General features: G+C 35.4%; 1 protein-coding gene across 2 annotated transcripts in view; it reads right to left on the bottom strand.

Moving 5' to 3' along the window:
• The window catches only part of LOC145670390 (protein O-mannosyl-transferase Tmtc3-like), a 230,130-nt gene that overhangs the window by 40,647 nt on the left and 166,735 nt on the right, over positions 1-22,748 (bottom strand). For both annotated transcript variants that reach the window (XM_081739012.1, XM_081739011.1), the window contains exons 8-12: positions 18,469-18,724; positions 15,717-15,865; positions 11,686-11,904; positions 8,856-8,949; positions 5,628-5,845 (exon numbers count right to left, since the gene is read on the bottom strand). In XM_081739012.1, coding sequence (XP_081595138.1) covers positions 5,628-5,845; positions 8,856-8,949; positions 11,686-11,904; positions 15,717-15,865; positions 18,469-18,724 — 936 coding nt within the window. The remainder of the gene's footprint in view (positions 1-5,627; positions 5,846-8,855; positions 8,950-11,685; positions 11,905-15,716; positions 15,866-18,468; positions 18,725-22,748) is intronic.

Here is a 22,748-nt window from a genome sequence, read left to right as displayed (position 1 = left end):
ATAAGTCAACATATCTTTTTGTATAAAATTGTTAATGGTGTTATTAATAATCCCGACTTTCTGGGTTCACTTTGTTTTAATGTGAAGAAAGATGTATTGCGTATTAGGTTACCCTTTTATTATGGTATTTCACGCTCTAATTTTCACCAATTTTCACCTGTCATAAGGCTTAGTAAAAAACATAATGAACTGGTACAACGTAACTCAAATATTGATTTTTCTTTACCATTTAAAGTATATGTGTCAAAAATTAAAGAAGTAGTTTAAATTTTACTTGTTGTTAATATTGGATAAAGATTTTATTTTTATTTTTGACACATATCTAGGTAAATTTATTTAAAATTCGCTGGAGTGCAAATAAGAAGCTTTAGTTATAGAAGCAATGTTGAAATGAAATTTATAGTTGCTCATTTGTAATTATAAATTGTAAAAGCAGTATGTATTGTAGAAAAAATGTTTGTATAGTTGTGCATCTTGCAATATTCTTTTTGATTATTGTAGTTAATACTGTAATAGGTGCTTATATATGACGTCTTCTTTTTCTTTTCTGTTTTTTTTTTCTCTTGTAATAATATTTTGAAACATATACTTGTACACCTATTGTAATTGGGGGGAAACCCCTGTTATAGGTAATAATAAATAAATAAATAAATAAATAAATAAATAAATAAATAAATGTACGGTCTTACGGTATCCGTAACTCATTTTCAGCAAATATGGACTTTAACTTACTTCTCCATGACATCACAAAATTATGAGAATAAACTTACGTTTGTGTGCAAAACACACTGAATTTCGATAAATGGTGGATATAACTAATTTCATATCATGCCAATGATACACAAAGAATTTTAAAAATCAATGACTGGACCAAGATCCAAACTCAGGTCTCCGGCTTATTCTACCCAGTGTGCTCCCTGAACAGACATACATTTTATCACTCTTAACTTTGATGCTCAGCAACTTAAACCGTACAAAACATACGGCAACTCCTGTTGAACTTAGAAAACGCAGTGTCTACCTTACAGAACACCTGAGACAGTTGAATTACAGTTGTTATTACGTGATTCTGAAAGTGGTGATAATTGAGACTAAATCTAAAATTGGCCTGGTACACAGAAAATATATCACGCCAAAATTCATAGGTAAGAAGCACGATATCAGTGTAGAGACTGTGACAGCATTTGTATTTTGGCATTTTCCACAGACTTTCACACCAAAAATTGTATTATGCACAACAACGTCCCCACAAGATGATATTTCTCACGATGTTATATATTTTGTTGTATTTTTACATTCGCCAGATTGCATAAAAATACTGCAAAGCACAAAAAGAAAGTAAGTATGGACGTTTTATTAAGTTCCGCTCGATTTGAGAACATGATTTGTTTCAAACAGGAAATCGTATCAACATGAAATAACTTGTATTTGTAAGTTGCGTTATTACAAGAATAAAATCGTCCAATAACTACAAACCCAGCTTGGATGGCCCATACCTCAGGACCTAAAAGCTTGTATAGCATAATATTCCATACGCGTCAAAGTTTGCCACCATATCAAATTTGGTCCCGCTCAGATAACACGTTTTTAAGAGGGGCATTCGGAAAGGGTTTTTTTTTTTTTTTTTTTTTTTTTTTTTTTTTTTTTTTTTTTTTTTTTGGAGAAATTGTAAACCAACTAGGTAAACCAGACATCAGTTTAAATCTAATAGCCATCGATGCCTCACTTGGTGGTGTAGACCAAGATCCTACAAATGGCGCTATTGCAGTAGTAGCAGGAAGTTCGAATAAGCGGTTTATTCTGTGCCTGGCAAGTATGGAGAGAACACGTATTTGGAATTCGTGGTCAAAGGAGGAAGTGACAGCTGGCGAAGTTGTGCGGTATGAATGGAGTCGTGGGACGTCGGATGCTGAAATTCCTACCGCTCATGGAAGGTTATAGTTCACATGTCATGTCGAAGTAATTGATGTAGAAATTGTGGCAGCAATTCACAGAAGGATGCGACAGTCCGTATAGTCTGAATCTCGCGACCAACGACTTTCATCTCTTTTCCTGGCATTGAAGATGGCTCTCAGGAAGTGCAAGTAGAAGGCACTTTGAAAACAATGACAAAGTGGTGATAGCTGTAAAGGAGATTTAGCAGAACGTGCAATTTTTCCAAGGCGGGTTTCTAAATGTTGTAAAGCGGTATGACAAACGCATCAATGTTCTTGTTCTTATGTGAAAAAAATAAAGTAAATCTTGTCCTTTATTTTCCCATTATATTATTTGCCTTGCGTAAACATCTCTTTCCATAGCCGCCCGGAACAATTTACTTTTTCCGACTCGCCTTTTTTTTTTTTTTTTTTTAAGTACACCCAATTTGATGGCCCATAACTTGGGAATAATCAAAGAAATGTACTAATCTTGCCAAGGTCTGCCACTGCCAAGTTTGGTAAGATCGGATGATTTTCATCTACTTCAGTTTCTAGTAAACTTTGAATTAATGGTATTGTGCACTGCATACTTCATTGATGAGTTGTTTTTAGTAAACTTTGAATTGAATGGTACTTTGCATACTTTAATGATGAGTTCAGCTTATAGTAAAATTTCAATGAATGGTACTCTACATTGCATACTTCACATTGAGTTCAATTTATAGTAAAATTTGAATGAATGGTATTCTGCATTGCATAATTCATTGATGAGTTCAGTATCTAGTAAACTTTGAATTTAATCGTACTCTGCATACAGTACTGATGAGTTCAGCTTATAGTAATTTTTGAATGAATGGTATCTGCATTGTATACTTTACTAATGAGTTCAATTTATAGAAAAATTTGAATGAATGGTATTGTGCACTGCATACTTCATTGATGAGTTTAGTATCTAGTGAACTTTGAATTTAATCGTACTCTGTATATCTAACTACCTAACTAAATAACTCTGTGGCCTATGGAACCCGGAGGTTCAATGCGGCGTTCACAAAAGCTCTCCACTGACTTCTATCCTTAGCCAATTGGATCCAGTTTCTACTTTGTATTCCTATCTCTACGAGATCCATCTTAATATTGTCCTTCCATCTGCAGCTAGGTCTTCCTAATGGTTCTTTCCCGATTGGTCTTCCAGTCAAGACTTTGAAAGTGTTTCTACTTTCTTCCATTCTAGCTACATGACCTGCCCACCTTAGCCTCCTAGACTTGATGACCCTAACAATGTTGGGTAAACCGTATAAATTATGTAGTTCCTCGTTATGAAGTTTCCGCCATTCCCCATTCTCGTTCCTCTTGGGTCCGAATATTCGTCTCAGGATATTGTTCTCAAATACTTTCAGTCTATGTTCTTCCCTAAGAGTAAGAGACCATGTTTCGCAACCATACAGAACAACAGGCATAATTATCGTTTTATGTATTTTAAGCTTCAAATTCCTCGATGGAATTCGCGACGACAAGAGTTTTTGAACCAAATAGTAACACGAATTTCTTGCTTTTAATCGACGTTTAATTTCTTCGTGAATATGATTTTCGTCTCTTAATACTGATCCTAGATATTTGAAAGTATCCACTTTATCAAAAGTATTATTTAATATTTTAACCTATCCATAATTTGCTGTATTACGGTCCCGACGCACTTCCATGTATTTAGTTTTCTCTGCATTTACTTATAAACCTATGTCCCTGCAAGCGTTTAATAAGATTTCTGCATTTCATTATATTGTTCTCCTATCATCCCCTATTAAATTTACATCATTAGCATATGCCATAACCTGGTGACTACCGTTCAACTCTAGGCCATGGTTGCTATCTTTGATTTTCCTTATAGCGTATTCCAGAACAAAGCTGAATAGCAATGGCGACAACGCATCTCCTTGTTTCAGGCCATTTTCGACGAGAAAGCTCGTGGACAAAAATTTTCCTACCCGAACTTTACTTTGGGATTCATTTGAACGTATCTTAATTAATCTAATTAGCTTTCTCGGTATTCCAAGTTCTGTAAGAATGTTGTATAATGTTTCTCTCCTAACCAAGTCGTAGGCCTTCCTAAAATCAATAAATAGTTGATGTACCGGGGTATTGTATTCCCACTTCTTTTCGAGTATCTGTCGAATTGTAAATATTTGGTCGATAGTTGATCGATTTCGTCTAAATCCGCACTGATAATCTCCAATAATTTCATCTGCGTATGGGGACAATCTTGCTAATAGAATATTTGAAAGGATTTTATAGGATGTTGACAGAAGAGAAATGTCTCGATATGGAACAATGATTGATTCTTTTCACTCTTGTGACAATTCTTCCTCGTTCCAGATAAGGAGAATGAGTTTGTGTATCTTGTTCCACAATTTCTCGCCTCCAGCTAAAATTGACTCGGCCGGAATTTCGTCTACACCCGGAGATTTGTGTTTCTTTAATTTCTTTATAGCGGTTTCTACTTCTATTTGGTTGGGTTCTGGAATATAAGGCTTTGCGGTGTGTCTCCTTTTCTCCACGCACATTAGTTTTTGGCTGCGTGTTAAGCAAATCGTCAAAGAAATCTTTCCATCTATTTAAGATGCTATCCGTATCAGCAAGAACTGTTTCGTCACCTTTCTTTAATATATAAGCACGAGGTTGAAAGCCCTTCTTAAATTCGTTGATCCCCTTATACATGCCCGGAATGTTTTTATTTTTACTATTATCTACTGATGAATTCAGTTTATAGTAATTTTTGAATGACTGGTACTCTGCATTGCATACTTTAGTAATGAGTTCACTTTATAGTAAAATTTGAATGAATGGTATTGTGCACTGCACACTTCATTGATAGTTCAGTTTCTAGTAAAATTTGAATGAATGACATTCTGCATTGATGAGTTCAGTTAGTAATTAACTTACGTTCTCCTATTTATGAAAAATGTAATCATTAACACGTTTGTATTACTAGGCATCTATTTTAGACACTTCTGCAGTAACGCGCAATTACATGTATGATATTACAGTTTGCGAGTAAAAAGTACATATAAAAGAACTCGTTACTTTTAATAACAGTTAAGCAACGAAAAGCAACATAATTATTTACCAACTTTTCGAAAAGTATACCCGAGATAGTTACGAGCCTCTAGTAATTTATTATCGATTTTAACACTACATTAAGGTACCAATTTTATTCTTCGATCAATCTAGGGATGCTTTCCAACTTTATCCACGTAAATCAGGGGACTATGGTAGCCTTACACTACACATAACTGCATCACTTATCGGTGCATCACTTAAAAGAGAATATCGTATGGTTGAGCATTGGTACGAGGTCCAACTTGTACAATTGTAGCTGTCGTCAAAATTTTAAGAAAAAGCTTTACATGTTGATGTGAATCTCCATTTAAAAACCACAATGTTTTCGAATCCAGTGGGACTTTAAAACTAGCCTATACAAAAAAAAGTTTCAAACTGTCTAAAAATTCTAGATGTAACTTCGTTAAAAATATTAACAGGAAAATAATCAGAAGTGTTTGTTTAAAAAGTTACACAGACACGAGCAGAATCATTTTAATTAATTGTTTACTTCGTGGTATAATATAAATCTGAAGTTCAGCCAAATGAAAAGGCAGTCACATAAATTAAAAAAAAGCTGTCCAACGACACATTCATAAAGTAATATCGAATACGTACCTGTTAAGTTTAAGTAGAATGTCTCCTCGATTGATGTATGCCTGAGTATAATCCGCTCGCATGCTAATCGCTTGCCGATACAAAAGATCTGCTTCTTCCAGTCTTGTTTCGTTGCGGGCTATGAGGTTGGCCAGATTGAGAAAAACATTTAAGTGATTAGGAGCTATACGCGCCTGGTATGATTCTCCTGGTTTTGCCTTTGGAAGAAGTGATTTTGCCTAGAAAGGAGAAAACAATACAAACCACTTTGTTTATCATAATGTAAACCACTTGATGATCCATCTTATCAACACACTCAAAGGATAGTTATTTTGCATAATTAAGCAAACATTTTAAAAAACGTCAAATTTTCGTTGACATTTGTCACAATTGTCAAGACATATGTATGAAAAATTTTAAAGTCGCGATAGGTTGTATGAGAATTATGTATATTTAATAAACAAAATGAAACTGATCTTCTTTGTGATCGGATCAAGGGAAAACGGTTGACTAGTTTGAAAAGAATTTTGGAACAAACTAAATTATATTATCTGAAGTCTAAAATTAAATACCTTTAGACACAGGTACAAAATACCACGAAGACCCTGTCAATTCATGTACATCAGCTTGCTACTATCATAAACAGGGGCGGCGATTAGGGGAGGAGGTTGCCCCCCTTTCTTTTTAAAGTTATTCCTTAATGCATATAGTTTCATTTGGAAATATATAAAGTTTTTGTATGTGTTACAGGTTTATAGGAAAAAAAGATGCCATATAATATTTGCCGTTGAGTGAGTACGTATATTGGTTATCTGTCTTCCCGTGGAGTTAAGAAAGGTGCAGGAATTGTGTTTTAATTGCAAATCAAAGCAATTAATATTGCACTTGCGTGTTTCATTAAATGTCGCAGAATATGCTTGTAGTATTTACTGTCTTTCATTTTCTAAGAGTAATAACATACGTTTAATGACATGTCTGGAATTAAAAACATAAGTTGTTCATTAATATCCAGTTTCAATATAACTTCTACAAAACAAGCCTCATTATTCATTACTATGATTAATATTATCCTTTCTATTTATTTATTTTACAAATTTTTTATTAAATAATCTGATCACACAATTTTCCAGACAAAATTTTAAGATGTTCATGAGCAAGGAATCAAAACTCTTCTTACACTTTCGTTCTTTAAGAGTACAAAGGGCTAGTACCTGCTTGCGTTGCTCTTGTCAATTTACTTAATAAAATATGAAATACTATGTACGGTATTTTAACTGAAAAAGATAGTATCCTATTAGTTATACAACCTTTCGTCAACCAAAGTGTTAAAAAGAACCAGGAAAACTAACATTGATATAGAAATATTCATATCATGTCTTGCCCCCCTTCACTTTTAACGTCCAATCGCCACTGATCATAATCATGTTGAGAGTTGTCGAGAGTTGCCATAAATTACGTTAACTCTACATACCTTCTAGAACACGATCAATCTGCTTCATTAGATCATTCATACATCAGTATACGGTACAGACACCAAGGAGTAACTAAAATCGTCTCAATGAAAGCCGATCAACTTCTGTATTTTATTAATTTATTTATTATTATTAATATTATTATTGAAATAATACGAGAAAAATATGTTAAAACATTCTAAAATCTTAAGAATTATGTGTCTATGAATAGACTAATCTTTGAAACATTAGGAACGGAAGTTACCGAGATCCTATCCATGCTTTTCAAACTCGCCAATATTAGGAGTTTTACGTCACCAAAATTGACTAATATTGTTTTCAGGAACTCTCAGCTTGCGAGTTAACACAGGCATTTGAAAGAAGAACAAGAAGTAGTTATTTTTCTAATATTCTTAACTTCTCATATAAGTTTTATTTATAAAATCAAATTAATATACCTATTCTTACCATAAATACTGTCCTAAAGTTTTAAGTACTTTGACACAAAATGATGTTTTAATATCCTAATAACATGAGTTACATGGATGCATTATGAACCAAAATCACAAATAATTTTATTCAAAATGACCACCATTAGCATGCACACAATCCTTAAGGCTTTGTAGCCACTCATTAATTGCATTATGTAACACAACTGGAAACTCTCCAAGTGCCTTCTGAAGAGACCCCTATAAACTTTCAGTATTTGGATGTCTCTTCTTGCAAGCCATCTCCTGAAGTTTGGACCACAATTTGTAGTTCAAAGGATTTAGGTCCGGACTTGCAGAAGGCCAATCTGAAGTGGAAATGAAGTCTGGAATATTTGCCTCAAGCTACTGCTGGGTTGTCAATGTCTTGTGTACTGGGTCTGAGTCTCCTGGAAGGTCCAGTTCTGTCCATGGAAGAGGGTGTTGGTAAGATTCTTGGCTAGTCTCTGAAGCACTCTCAAGCTGATGTTTTAACCCCTTTTTCACAGAATTGGAGTTTCGTTGTGCCCTCCTAGCTCACCTCACTACACAATGACTGAGGCAGGATTCTGACCCCTCTGGATCCTTGGAGCCTTTTCACCAGCTTCTCTGGAGGACGTAGCATATATCCTGACATTCTGAGCATCAAAACTCTCCTCAACACTGAAAATCTTTTCATCAGTGAAAAGGATTCGACGGTGTCCACTTGCTGAGTAACGCATAAGTAAGCGCTTTGGTTTTAGGAGCCTCTGTCGCTTTAGTTCATTTGTCGGGAGATGTTCTTTGCATTGTTTGTAATTATGAGAGTCCCAGGTCATTGCTTAACGTGAGAGACAGACATTTTCGATATCTTTACATCACAAACAATAACTGACTGTTCCCTAACTGGGTTTCGTTGAACACACGTCCCCACTGCTTTGGCATGTTCCGTTGTTCGTACTGTGAGTGGTCTTAATTGCCGCGGACCATCTTTCACAGTTCCAGTTTCAACAACGCGCTGGATAGTGCGGTAAACGATTTTTTTTAAAACTAATTTGCAGATTCTGGAGGGTTTTCAAAATCTCGTCTAGTGATTTGCCTATTTTGTGCAACGTAATCACGGCCATACTATTTTCATGCTCGCCCCATTCCATCTTGAACACTTATAGCTGACACATTTACACTTCTTCAGCTCATCCAGCAATGACTCACGCTTCACGATACCGCTCTTGACGTTGCTTGCTTGTATGGGCCGAAGTACAGTCATCCTCAAAAGTTGGAACAGTATTAATGGAAAGACTACGTATAAATAACGCCAATTTTTAAGTGAACAAAAGAATGAAAATAATTACCTTAAGATATGCATCCTCAGCTTCTTTGTACATTTTTAAATTGTTAAATGTCCTTCCAACATTGATGTGGGCTCCAATATCATCATGTTGTACACTACAGAAAAAAGAATGTAGGTGATTTATCGCTTACATACAGGATGTAAATGAACTATACCGAAACAATTTACGAGATGATTTCTCACATCAAAATATGAAAAAAAAAAAAAAAAAAAAAAAAAAATATGTGAGGATGTTAGGAAAAATGTAAAGTTTCAGGTCCGTATGTAATTTACTATTATTAATTTTGGTGAAGAATCACCTTTTAATTAGTCAGTATAGTTCATTACCAACATGTCTAGGAGACTAATTCATTGATATTACTGTTTCATTTAAATTTGGTAGATTTTTGTTTTTAAAACAGCAGCACAATTTGAGGTAAGGTACTAAATACATCAGGGTTGGCAAAAACCATGGTTTTTATTGAAAAAACCAAAAAAACCGTTTTTTTTGTTTAAACCAGGTTTTTTTGGTTTAAACCAGGTTTATTTGGTTTAAATTGTTTCCTCTATATATTCATATCATATATGGACAGAAATAAGTTTGTTTCGCCTTGATGTTATTATGCAACAGCCGGGTTATGCTGGAAGGGGTCACATGAGCTTAAAGCGGAATAAAAACTGCTTCTCGAGTTACATCCGAGAGAAATTGTCCTTCATTTGAACTCGGAACCAGGACTAATTAGCCACAAATGCGATACGTCTGTCGACTCACTCACGAAGGAATCCTGATAAAAATACGTTGTACTGATCTTTACATGCTTCTTAATATAACTGTCAAGAGTCATTTCAGAAGGACAAAAATATAAACAGTTGCACAAGTGAAACCATTATACAGAATTACATATGGACAATTTCAAAGTACTACGGAGTACAGAAGAACTAATTTAGTTCAAGTTAGTTAACAACGACTTTTATTGGTCCAAATTAAAGAAATAAAAACGACTTAATTTGCATATCAGTAAGAAAAGTGAATAAAGATACGAATTATTTGAGTCCACTTTGGCTCAGACTCATTTATACATAAATAGATACCAAAGATACTTCTCATTTCACTAAATGCCTCTCGTGGGGTTTGTATGACCCCCCCACACACACACACAAAACGTACGGCATTTCGATGTATTTTATCAATAGTAAACACTGAAACGAAACAATATTTAGAATTTTTCTTTGATTGTAATTACACAACAATAATAACAAGTACAAAAAAAATCACAAAACAAACATTTATAACTTATATATAACAAACATTTATATATAACAAACTTATATAAAAAAAAAGTTGCTTTTGTAGTATAATCTTTTTGAGTAATGAATTGGGAATTTAGGTCTGAATATAATACGAATAATATAGGAGTGAAACGTGATAACCCACAAATGTGTGTTCATCAAGATTTACAAACATTCACACTTTTACAAACATTTGTCGTTTTTTGGTTTAAACCATGGTTTAAACCACCTTGGTTTAAACCAGCCAACCCTGAAATACATGGTGCAAAAGCCAGCAAAGGTGGATACCTTACTGGACATATGCTTTCGTCAATAACTTTGTAATTACCTGATCAATTTGAACATAGTTTTATTGTATATAGAAATAACTTAAGTCCCTATGCACTGCTATATTCAAGTAACCAGTTCTAATGGGATATAAGGTTTCAATTTAGTGTGCTGAGTGGCGCTGCAAATAATGTAATGATGTTGAGCACCTATTGATATTGACTTCCGCGGATACATCTGTGTGAATATCTTAGGGAACATTTACTTCCTTGTTTATGTGAATATCTTACGGAACATCTACTTTGTTTTCAGGTATTTAATGATGATGGAAAAATTGTGCCGTTCATTCTCTTTCTATGCAAACGTTTGACGTAGAATTGTATTTGTTCTCTGTGAGTTTGAAGTTCAGTAATTCTAAAAGCCATACTCAGCAAGTTATATTGTATCACTTTACAGTGCAGCAAACAAGGCAATGCTACTTCGAAAACCAGACGAAGCCAGTTCCGGAATGAATAAAGAACTCAACTACTGTGTGCTGTTAGGTATAGTTTTCCTAATCGCAAAACTTACTACATGAAATCGAAATTGGAACTGAATACAGAATTAATATAATCAACAAGAATTTTAAGAAAATGATCTAAAAATGAATCAAAAGATTGCGATCTTGACCAATAATTAGTTTTTGGATCAGGAGCCACAAAATTTTTGAACGGCCCCTAAATCGAGTTTTCGTATTTTCTACGGAATAAGCACATCATACTTAGTTAACTGATAGTTTGGGTTTGGCTACACTATACCATATAGTTCTCCAGATAGTTCTCCAGATATAAGGCATACAAAAAAAGTTTTGATTGAACTAAATATATTTGATCTTCGATCAGGGGCTACAAAAATTTTTGAACGGCCTCTAAATCGAGTTTTCGTATTTTCTACGGAATAAGCCCATCACACTGAGTTAAGTAATAGTTTGGGTTTGGCTACACTATATGTAGTTCTCCAGATATAAGGCCTATAAAGAAACTTTTTGATTGAAATATATTGGATCTTTTGATCCAAAAATGATCCTAAAAAATTTAATTTTCATCTCCTAGAAAGGCGGCCTTTTATAAGAACTTCACCCCAAAACTTATGGTTTATAATATGAATATAATTTTCCTGCAAAGTATTATATTTAATGATCTTAAATAGTTACAAGAAGAAAAAAAAAAGACAAAATTTAATTTAGGTTCGATTCTACATTAACCTTTCCTGAAGCAAAAATAAATAAACAAGTTAAATAAGGATTGTTTCCTTACCCAACTGCTTTTTGAAAATATTCAAGAGCTTCTGAAAACCTTCCTTGACTTTCAAGTGCATGGCCTACATTGTTGAATAGTTTAGCATTTCTTTGGTTCACTTTCAATCCAGCCATAAAAATGGTGTATTCAGACTCCCAGTCCCAGTTTCGAATGTAAGTTTTAGTGCCATGGATTATCAGGAGGAAGCTCACAGACAACCACGCACACTTCTTGAACCTAGAACAGAAACAGGAACGTCACTACAATACATAATAGTGTAAAATAAATATCCATCATTTTCTCTGTTCACTATCACAGTAACATTTAAGACACAGTAACATTATACAGGGCAACTTCTAAATAACGGACACCGATGAGACCTGATTATCTGTCAGTAAATAAGAGGTGTTTTGTTACAGAAAGGTTACACAAAGTAAGATTATTTACAACTCATGCGTCCACTACATGCAGTATTTAGCAAATGAAATGAAAATCAAATTTTTAAGTTTTACGTCCCACGGTTATGCCGACTAGGATAAAGGAGACGGTCATGATGTGAAATGAAGGAAATGGGGGAATAAAGAAAGTGAAAGGAAACTGGAGAAACTCAAGAAAACCGACGCACACGGTATTTGTCCACCACAAAGTTCAGTTGCCGCGAGCTGGGATCGAACCAAGGACCTTATGTACCAGAGATGAGACCTCTACCACTGAGCCACCGCGGCCCCTATTCAGCAAAGACTTCTGTCGTAAATATAAATATAGGCTAATATCGAAATACTGTACTCAGTGTTGGAATTACTGCTGGATGAGGCAGGAGAAACACCATCTGTAAAGAAACAGAAATATTGCTGCAGGATATATTTACTTTTGCGTTTACCGTAAAATATATCGAGTGTGTAGTAATTTTCTTGTCAAGTACATGTCATCCTCCCGTACAAATAATTTAAATCGAATGCTGATTGTACTAAAGCAGAAAGAATATGCAACAACGGTAAAGCTAGATAAAACTCATCAATCATGACTGTTTGTGAATTCCTTGGGAAAAGTCTGCAATGCTTGTAGTGTACGTGTCAAATTTATCTTCTACAGGACCGAACAGGGGCGGACCAGGACCGGGAAAGCCGGGCGACTGCCTGGAGCCACATTCAACAGGGCGCCAAAACAAGCATCAAAAAGTAAATTTTATAACGTGTTTTCTACTGAGTTTTTTGTTTATATCCTTGCTAAGTAGCGTCAATTTTATCGTCTTTTTCCATCCCACTATGGAAAAAGAAAGTTTCACAGTACTGGAGGGGGGATGTATCGACATACGGAGAGACATGAAGTGTAGCAGAAAGAGTGAAGGGGAGTTGGTATTGTTTATAGCGGATCATGTTCTTTGTGAACTTTTCCCAGGCAATGAATGTTATTGGGTTACTCTTTTAAAGTGGTAGTGGAGGGCGAACAGTATATACAGAACTTACTTTTGATTTTTTAGAAACGACACCGCCGCGACAGACTGTCAGCCTTTATTGAAAGTAATGTCTAGGAGATGTTACTGTTTCGCTATGTACAGTTCTTGTCAAATCATTCATAATAATAATAAAAATATAGAAGAATCTTACTACATTAGATTCGTAATGGTTTTCCGTTTTGGAGATATTGTTACTGTTTTCAAATAAGTCGAGTTAAGAGCAAAATAACTTGAACACTATAGATATTAATGAAAGAGGAAACAACTGATTTTTTTAACACACCATATCCTCTATAGATGGGAATTCAATAACGTACAAAGAGTGAAAAAAGTGACTGACTGGACCGGGACCTCCGACATACCGTGCCGATCCCTTAACCACTACGCCACCAAGTCCGCTTCCCAGATTAGCCATTTACTCTCTCACTCTCGAAGTTGGTGCTCTTTACTCGGGCCACGTTGGTTGTACCACAGTCCCTTGCTAATATTGGACATTCCCTGTGTCCATACATTGAGCACTTTATGATGGTTGTGATTTCATATAGATATTAATGAAAGATGAAACAACAGTCATAGGTGCTCCGTAAATGGACACAGGGATTGTCCAAGCACAGCAGTGGTCTGTGGTACAACCCACGTAGTCCCAGTGGAGAGAACTAACTTCGAGAGTTAGAGAGTGAATGGCTGTTCTGGAAACCAGGCTTGATGGCGTAGTTAATCCATCGACACGGCATACCGGAGGTTCCGGGTTCGAGTCACGGTCCAGTCAGTCACTTTTTTCACTCTTTGTACGTTATTGAATTCCCATCTATAGAGGATATGGTGTGTTAAAAAAAATCAGTTGTTTCCTCTTTCATTAATATCTATAGTGTTCAAGTTATTTTGCTCTTAACTCGACTTATTTGAAAACAGTAACAATATCTCCAAACTGGAAAACCATCACGAATCCAATGTAGTAAGATTCTTCTATATTATTATTATTATTATTATTATTATTATTATTATTATTATTATTATTTTGATCAATCTTTTTATTTATTAAAACTTTTTGTGTTTCCTTCTCTGTACTCTGAACTTAAGACAAGGTGTCTACTGAATGTTTACTTTCAAATTTAGAGATTTTTACAGGTATTTTCTTTTTGACGTTTACTTTTCAAGAAATAGGGCGTTGTATTAGATAAACATCCATTTTCTTAAGATAAATCTTATTTTTATTATAATAAAGAGGTTGTCCCAACATAAATGTGAAAACCTGTATTGACGTTTAACGGCACTCTCTATAACCTTGAAACTTCTGCAATATGTAAGTTTAGATCGATTATTTCTATAGTTATACGAATAGAGGACAGATGCTTATGGCGTGTATTCCAAGTGTTAAGTGAATTGGAGTGAGCATTGTTTTCTGTACCCTACAAGTATTCGTAATTTACTTTTCCAGGATGAAAACGACGTGAAAAAAGAGCAAGTACGAAATTAAGTTTTATTATCTATTTCAGAATTACACAAGTCTTTTGCAGGAAGTTTAGTACGAAGGATCTCTGTGAAAATCAACAATATATAGGGGATTCAAAGAGTTTATGGACGGTTTGAATTCCATACTCTCATCTTGCACAAAAAAAGACCTGCAATGACTGTAACGAATTATACGGAACGATAAACATTAAACAATTACAGAACGATAGAACAGTGCTGCAGACATTGATGAAACATATGACACAATAACAATCAGACATGAAAAACAGTTGGGCGTTGCACCATGATAACGCCAGACCACATAGGCTCATCAATTATTTCTTACAGGGAGGAAATGTTACTGTATGCCACAACATTCATATAGTACAGATTTGTCACCATGTGACTTCTGGCTATTTCCAAATTTTAAAAAGCAGTTACGTGGATCAACAACTAATAAGATCTTGGCAAGGATTCTTAGATAACATTCCGCAAAAAGAATTCCAAAAGACGTTTGAAAAATGGCAGAAACGCTCGGACGCTTGCTTTCTATTTAATGGACAGTAATTCGATAAATGTTATCATTTCTTTGATGATCAAGGCACGTATCTTTCTTCTTTCAACACTTTCTAGTTGTTTTGGGACACCCTTTGTACACATTACAAGGCAAAATTATTGATTTTTTTTCTTCTTCTTTCTCACAAACAAGCAATAAAATTCATTAAGAGATTCCATCACGACGAACTTAAAATACCGATAATTTTACAGTAATTATGTGATATCTTCAAATAGAGAAAATATAATCGAAAAGTGGAACAAGAGCTCGCTAGACAATATTATTTTACATGAAATACTGTTATCACGACTCACTTATCTGCTTTCGATTTCCAGCCATTTAGAAAATCGGCATTTATTTTCGCGTTTCCAAATGGCTGCAAACGGAAAGCTACTAGGTGACTCGTGATAACGGTACCTCATGTAAAATAATATTGTCTAGTGCGCTCTTGTTTCACATTTCGATTATCTTTTATCTATTTGAAGATATCACATAACTACTGTAAAATTAGCGGTATTTTAATTTCGCAGTGATTAGGCCTCTTAAGAACTTTTCAAACCCCCTACTACTGTGTCATTCACTTACCTTTTCTGAGCCAACAGACTCCAGCCGTAGCCAACGAGCATACAAAACCCCATTGAAGGTATATACAAGATTCTTTCAGCGACCACAAAGCCAACTGGGAAGAACAAATTGGAGGCTGGCAAAAATGGCAGTATCAAAAATGCCAGACTCTGAAATAACACAAGAAAAATACACATTAAATAAGAACTTCAAAATGAGTGGTCAAAACGCGGACCAGTGCGTGATAATTGTTACATCTTTATGTATTATAAATGTAATTTTTAATATTTTTATTATTACAACGTCATATTTAACACGCAAATCTAATATAACAATAATTATTATTTACCTTTTTTTAAGTATGAAACAAGGAGTCATTTAATGAAAGGTCAATGGAAGACTTTTTCACAAGATTCAACTCTCTGATGCTATTTCTACTATATAACATTGAGGATATAACATGAATAAAGAGTTGAGAAAAAGACTCATAAAATACTTCGTATGGAGTGTTATACTGTATGGGGCGGAAGCGTGGACATTACGTAAAAGTGATGAAAAATGACTGGAAGCCTTCGAAATGTGGGTACGGAGAAGAATGGAAAGAATTAGTTGGGTCGAGCGGAAAACGAATGAGTGGGTATTAGAAATGGTGGGGGAGAAAAGAACACTTTTAGATATTGTTAAGAAGAGGAAGAGAAACTGGTTGGGACATTGCCTAAAAAGAAATTGTATCATGAGGGACGTCCTAGATGGTATGGTGGCGGGAAAAGAGGGAGGGGCGAAGGAGACTACAATTAATGGATGATATAAAAACGGAAAGAGCATACGTGAAGACGGAGATTAGCGGAGGACCGTGGAGTATAGAAGCTTCTCAGCTGCTGCAAGTGACCTGCCAGTAAGGGCAGAATATGTATGATGATGATGACATTGAGGAAGCATTGTGGCTCAATGGTAGAGTGCTTACCTCTGGTGCGTGTAGCTCCTGGTTCGATCCCCGGCCCAGGTTCGCGATACTTGAATACAAGCCTGCGAGATAATATTGTACGAATCGTTCGAAATATTTCTCCGCAGTGGATTACGGCAACAAAGAGATACGTGGAAACACTTCACTACAGTACGCATTAAAAATGGTTTCGTTCAGCTTGAAGACACAGGTCAATTTCCTTACACTATTTGCTAACATTCGAAATAGTTCGTTGATCGAAGTAAGCTGCCTGAAGGGCAAACATTGCAATTGAGTAAGGTACTGTATTGCGGTAGGAAGCAAAAGTATTTGGAAACTGTTCAATGAACAACTCTTTCACACACCACTGTTAAGCTGATAATGGAAATAGTAATTTCCGGAAGTACTTCTTATATGACCATTTGTCTGCGGTGAGTACTACGCTTTTTATTTATAGTTGTTTCTAAATACAATCACCACTTGCAATATATAGTGATATATAAATCCCACGATACTAATGGAAATGCGAAAGTTCGAAAAAGACAGACTCAAACTACAAAATTTCTCTTTGGACTTAATATTTCGAACTGCTAAGCTGAGGATGGAAATAATAATTTCTGAAAGTATTTCTTCGATGAAAAGTTGGTCTATGGTGAGTATTAAGCTCTTTATTTATAGTTGTAACTGTTTCATATGTTCCGTATACTTGTCACAAGCACGAAACACCTGTTCAACCAAAAACACTTTTGCTTCATTGTTAACATTATAACATACACTTGAAGGGTACAGGGGAAAAACACGCTAAGTCACATTTCGTAAATTTTTCAGGAGAGCGGTTGTAAAGCATGGACAAAGCAGGTTCTTCCTTATATGAGATTTCTTTAATCGTTTAGAAAATGGGATCAAGCTGTTACTTTCGCAATGTCGTTATACTATTGGTAAGATGCCACCTTTAGCTGTCTGAAGAGACAAATATCCCAGTATCATGTAATTTGGACTTAGTGTGTTTTTCCCTTGTGTCCCTCAATTTTATCACACAATACTAAACAGAATTCTAACCGGCCTTTGAGCTCAATTGGCTACAAAAAAACGCACTGTCTTTATTGAGCAGTATACATCTCTATTGAGTTGAATGTTAAAGTCTAGTCTCGTTCATGTCTTTATCGGACATTTGCATAACATAACATAGACATGGACAAGTAGAAAAGGGTATGTTTTAATAGCAAGGTTTCCTTTTAATGGCCAGGATGAATTCCCTTACTTTTCCAGGTTTTGCAAGCCACAATTTACAAGTTTCTGGTCTATATATTAATGTAGAAGAAAGCAACTATATCTTTTTTCCACCCAGGAGGTTCATCATCTGCTATGCAAGTACATGTATATGCTGTGTGTTTGTAGATAGGAAAGGTTTACAAAACAAACTAACTCATTTTATGAAATATCCCCTACTTCGTACCTGGGCAAGGTAAAAAGATAAATGTGTTCTGAGAAGTAAAAATCCGTATTTAAAATTCCGTGACTTTTCCAGGTATTTTCAGCTTTGCATGAAGTTTCCTGATTTTTTTCAGGACTTTTGAAGAATAAGCCGAATTCCCTGACTTTCAGGTTTCCCAGAACTTCCAGGTCAGTTGGAACACTATATAGGTTTCTCAAAATAGCAAATACCTACATCCACTGTCGAAATACTTTCTGAACGACTGTACAACCTGCACATATTAAATTACATTTTGATGCAAAGAAACTTTCCTTGTCCCCCAACCCCACCTTGTTCCCTCCCAACCAAGTTTAAGTTCTGACTACTCTGTTGGTTGAAAAAGTATAACAACTCACCATAATAATAACAACAGACTGATGTCTATTTTCTGACGATATTCCTGTGTATGTTAGTTGAAACAGTGCTGCGTACGACGTAAGGGTAGCGAGATTTCGAGGGTCAAAAAACGAATCAACTAGAGGTATCGTTCCCATTGTCCAATCACAGCACAAGTCACATGGGAAGAGTAAAAGCCAGAGGTTTACACTACACAAATAATTGTAGGATAACTGGCGGGTTGGCGTAGGGGCTACGGAGGCAGGATTGTCGAATCTGAAAAAGGAATACAACAAGAAATTAACGCACAGTGAACACACTATCAGATACCGTTCTAATACTTTGTTTGACACACTTAATATCATGAATCAGCTTGCAAAAGACATATTATTATCCGACAATAGAGTAATAAAATACCAAAATCCAAAACAAGTTTTAAAACCTGGAACAAGCAGGGCAGCTTTCGCTTTCTTTCCTAGAACTATCCTTGTAATGCTCTTTCGGACACAGTCATAATAAAGCTAATAGAAAACACAAAGAACGTAGTTTTATCCATGGCCTACATATATGCTTCTTCTTCGCTTCTTGAAAATATTAGTTTTATGGAGTCGCTGATGTGTTTATGTGTGTTATCGGGTGCAGACGTGTTGAACAGTAAGAAGTGGTTTTCTGCCTTCTTTACAGGCCAGTATACACAACAACTAATTGAACGTATAGAACACATTATAAATTTACCACAATACTCATCTTGTAGTGATGATGAGTAATATCTATTCTTGAATTTCTCATCAGGGGGCCACAGTGGCTCAGTGGTAGAAAGCTTATCTCTGGTGTGTGCTGGGTCCCTGGTTCGATCCCCGCCAAGTAAGTTTGTGGTGGATAACATCGTGTCCGTGGGGTACTCCCATTTTCCCCCACTTTCTCACTCCAACAGTTATTCCATTATCAGTCATCGTCTCTCTTAGCCTAAAGGGCATAATCGTGGGACGTTAAACTCAAATATTTATTTCATTTTTTTGAACTTCCCATCAATATTTCAGACGTAAAACTTAAACGCCTTCCATGGGGATGTTTTAAACTTAATTCTAACGGTGTTGGTTATTGACGTTTTATATATAGCACTTCAGTAGCATTCATTAATTTTAAATTGAATCTATCACAGGTTTTCAAACGGTCCCTCATGAAAACTTTTGAGAAAACAGGCAATGTACAGTGCCTGTTTTTGCATGTTTTGCTCATGTGCTACAGGTGTTACGTGTAAAGTAAATGGTTTGGAACAGAAACAGGCACTTATCCGCGAAATAACACCTGTTTTTGAATGTAATAACTCTTGTCCTGATATGAAATCACATGTGTGCACTGTACATTGACTGATCAGTACCTGTGCGACGCGCATGTACATGCAATGTTTAGAAGAAAATGTTGCGGGCTGCAGACATGTGCAGATCAGCGAATGTAAGTTCATGTGTAACACGTGGTATTTAGTGAAAACGTGTCTGCATATGTAACGGTACCAACATATACACTGTACTCCACCGATATTGTAAACATGTACATTTGCGTTCCAGGCCAGCCGGTATTTTAAATGTTGAACGAAAATTTTCTGCACATTACATATGTGTTCCGTTTTTTAACGTGATTTTCAGCTATGCTGAATTTCAAAAGAAATCTGCTGTGAACATGAGCTGTTTTTTCCCTGTATTCGAATGTTCATGCAGGTTCCAGAGAATTGTTCATCTAGCAGGAGTTTGTCGTTTACATGTCTGGTACATGGTATGTTTTTAATACGGAAAATAGGATTTCCAGGTGGTTTGTTTTAGCAGAAAAGGGTTGTATAAACATGAACTGTACATGGTATGTAGTGACAGCATGTATTTGCAGGTTACAGAGAAACAGTACACTGTTTGAAATATACAAGAAACATGCCCGGTAGACAGAATGTTTTAAACCCGAGAAAAGGCCATTTTCAGATGGGTTTCTCATAAAAAAAAAAAAAAAGGAAGCTGTTTCGTTATTAGGTGTATGTTGCTTGTATCAACATCATGTACATGCAGTGTCCAGCTACATGTTGCTTTCGAATGAATTCTTGAATTTCCAGGAAAACAGACTAATCTCGACAATATTGGAAGGCTCACTGTGTGGGTAGAAATTTGCAGGTGGGAATTTATATTTTCCTGGACCAGCAGCAGATACTGGTATGTTTAGAAACACTGTGTTGCTGGAAATTCAGTCTTGATTCTTATTCCTTCAGCAAAATTTCGAACTCAAGTTTCATTCAACAGTGTACACATTTTATAATTACCACAAAATGGAAAATAGCTAATAGTGTTCGTATCGTCTGAACCGCCTATTTCAAGTTCCCCTTTCACTGCATGTTTGCGATCCCTGTACATTGTAAGTTCAGTGCTCTCGAACAATATTAGAATAGCACTGGTCTTCCTTTTACATGCAATGTTCAGCGGATGATCAGCCTGCTGTTGAAGAGAAAACACGTTAAAATCAGTTGCAAAACATGCAGTCTACAAATGTTGCGTTCGGTTATAGATACAAAACATGTGTTTTCCAGGTACAAACCAGGTGTTCACTTCTTCCTTGTTTACCTGTGTTTTTCCGTTTCCAGGGACTGAACACGCAATGTTTTTAAAAAACAAGAGCACATGATCAGGCGTAAAACAGTGTTCCAATTTCAAGGGTTTTCCAGGCGCATGTTGTACATGCGCATGTACGGTACGTGTTTTTTTCTGCTTAACAAGACAATTTATGGTAATATAATGTATCAGAATTTTTATGGTAATACTGGCACTGCAAGATTACACTACATTTTAAATGCATACAAGTTTCTGGGTGTTCATGGTTGAATAAGAGGACACGTATTTCAACGAATTTTCGACTGACTCCTACAGCTGGGTATTGTTAAACTGAAATGTACAGTTTTAATTTCATATTGTTTTTTTAAATGCACTTTGGGTCATATATGATATATAGGAAATAGATATATTGCATTGTATGCTGCTGAATTGCTTATATAAAATGTGAATAACCAACAATGTTAGAATTTATCTTCAAATATCCCGATGAAAGGCGTTCAAAATTTACGGCTGAAATATTGATGAGAGCTTGAAGAGTAGATGTTGCCCACCATCACTGCTAAAACACGTATGATTATTATTGTGTTAATATACAGCATACTGTTCGTTTCTCGATTTCTTCTGATATTCTATACAGTTATTGAAGTTATTGTTGTGATTTGAAAAGAAAAGTGGAAACGCCAGAAAAAATACCACACAAAATAATTCGGTCCGAGACTATAAAAAAAATATATAAAGTATTCAGATTCTGTGCACAAGACAACCTTATACCTTAGAGCAGGGATTCTCAACCTCTTCCACCAACGTACCACCAAAGCATAATACTGATCAATATTACAATAAGTCGTACGTACCACTAACAGTGACTGGCCACTAATTGAGAACTCCTACCTTAGAGTATTAATGTGAATACTTTTTAAATATAATTTAAACTTTAAATATCCTTCCCTTTTCAATGTTTGATTCCATGTTAGAGTTTTACATATTTAACACAATACGACTTAACCTTTTTAATTTTTTTTTAAGGTAAATTATAAATTTTCAATCAAGCGGCTACATCATCATCCGTATTTATCTTAGGATCATGGTTTATACCTCCTTTTTTCACAATAGAGCAACCTTTCATATGGTACTATTCACATTTCCCTATCCTGTCCCTGAGGCGGGAAATTCTGAGAGAAATAGGGATTTTTTTCCGATCTTTTTTTTTTTTAAATTTGAGCCCCTCTTGACCCCCTGTACTAACGTAGAGACCTGAAAATCAACTGAAAAATACTAAGGGGTGTACTAACTGTGTGTACAAAATTTCAAGCTTCTATCTTGAATAGTAAGGGCGGAAAAAATATTTACAATAATCCCCACAATGCCCCAGATTACCACAAAAGACCCTGATCTCAGGTAAAAAAAAAAAAAAAAAAATCCTGAGACATCACTATTTATGTAGGATCATAGTTCGCCCACCATTCTCTTCAGAATAGAAATGTCTTTCAAACAGTACCATTCACATGTCTCCATCATATATCTGAGGCGGGAAAATCCCAAAAAGCGGGATATTTTAATTAAAATATCCCTTAAAACTTTTTTCCCTCTAAATCCCCTTGTGTTAACGCAGGGATCTGAAAAAAATCTGATAAACACTACTCGGTGGATTGAATGTTTGTGCAAATTTCAATCTTCTAGGTGCAAAAGTAAGCCCACCAATATATATATAT

Source organism: Thermobia domestica, chromosome 14 (genome assembly GCF_964235325.1).
Source record: "Thermobia domestica chromosome 14, izTheDome1.hap1.1, whole genome shotgun sequence".
Lineage (NCBI taxonomy): Eukaryota > Metazoa > Arthropoda > Insecta > Zygentoma > Lepismatidae > Thermobia > Thermobia domestica.
The sequence above is the reverse complement of the archived record's forward strand: the minus strand, read 5'-3'. Positions and strand labels throughout refer to the sequence as shown.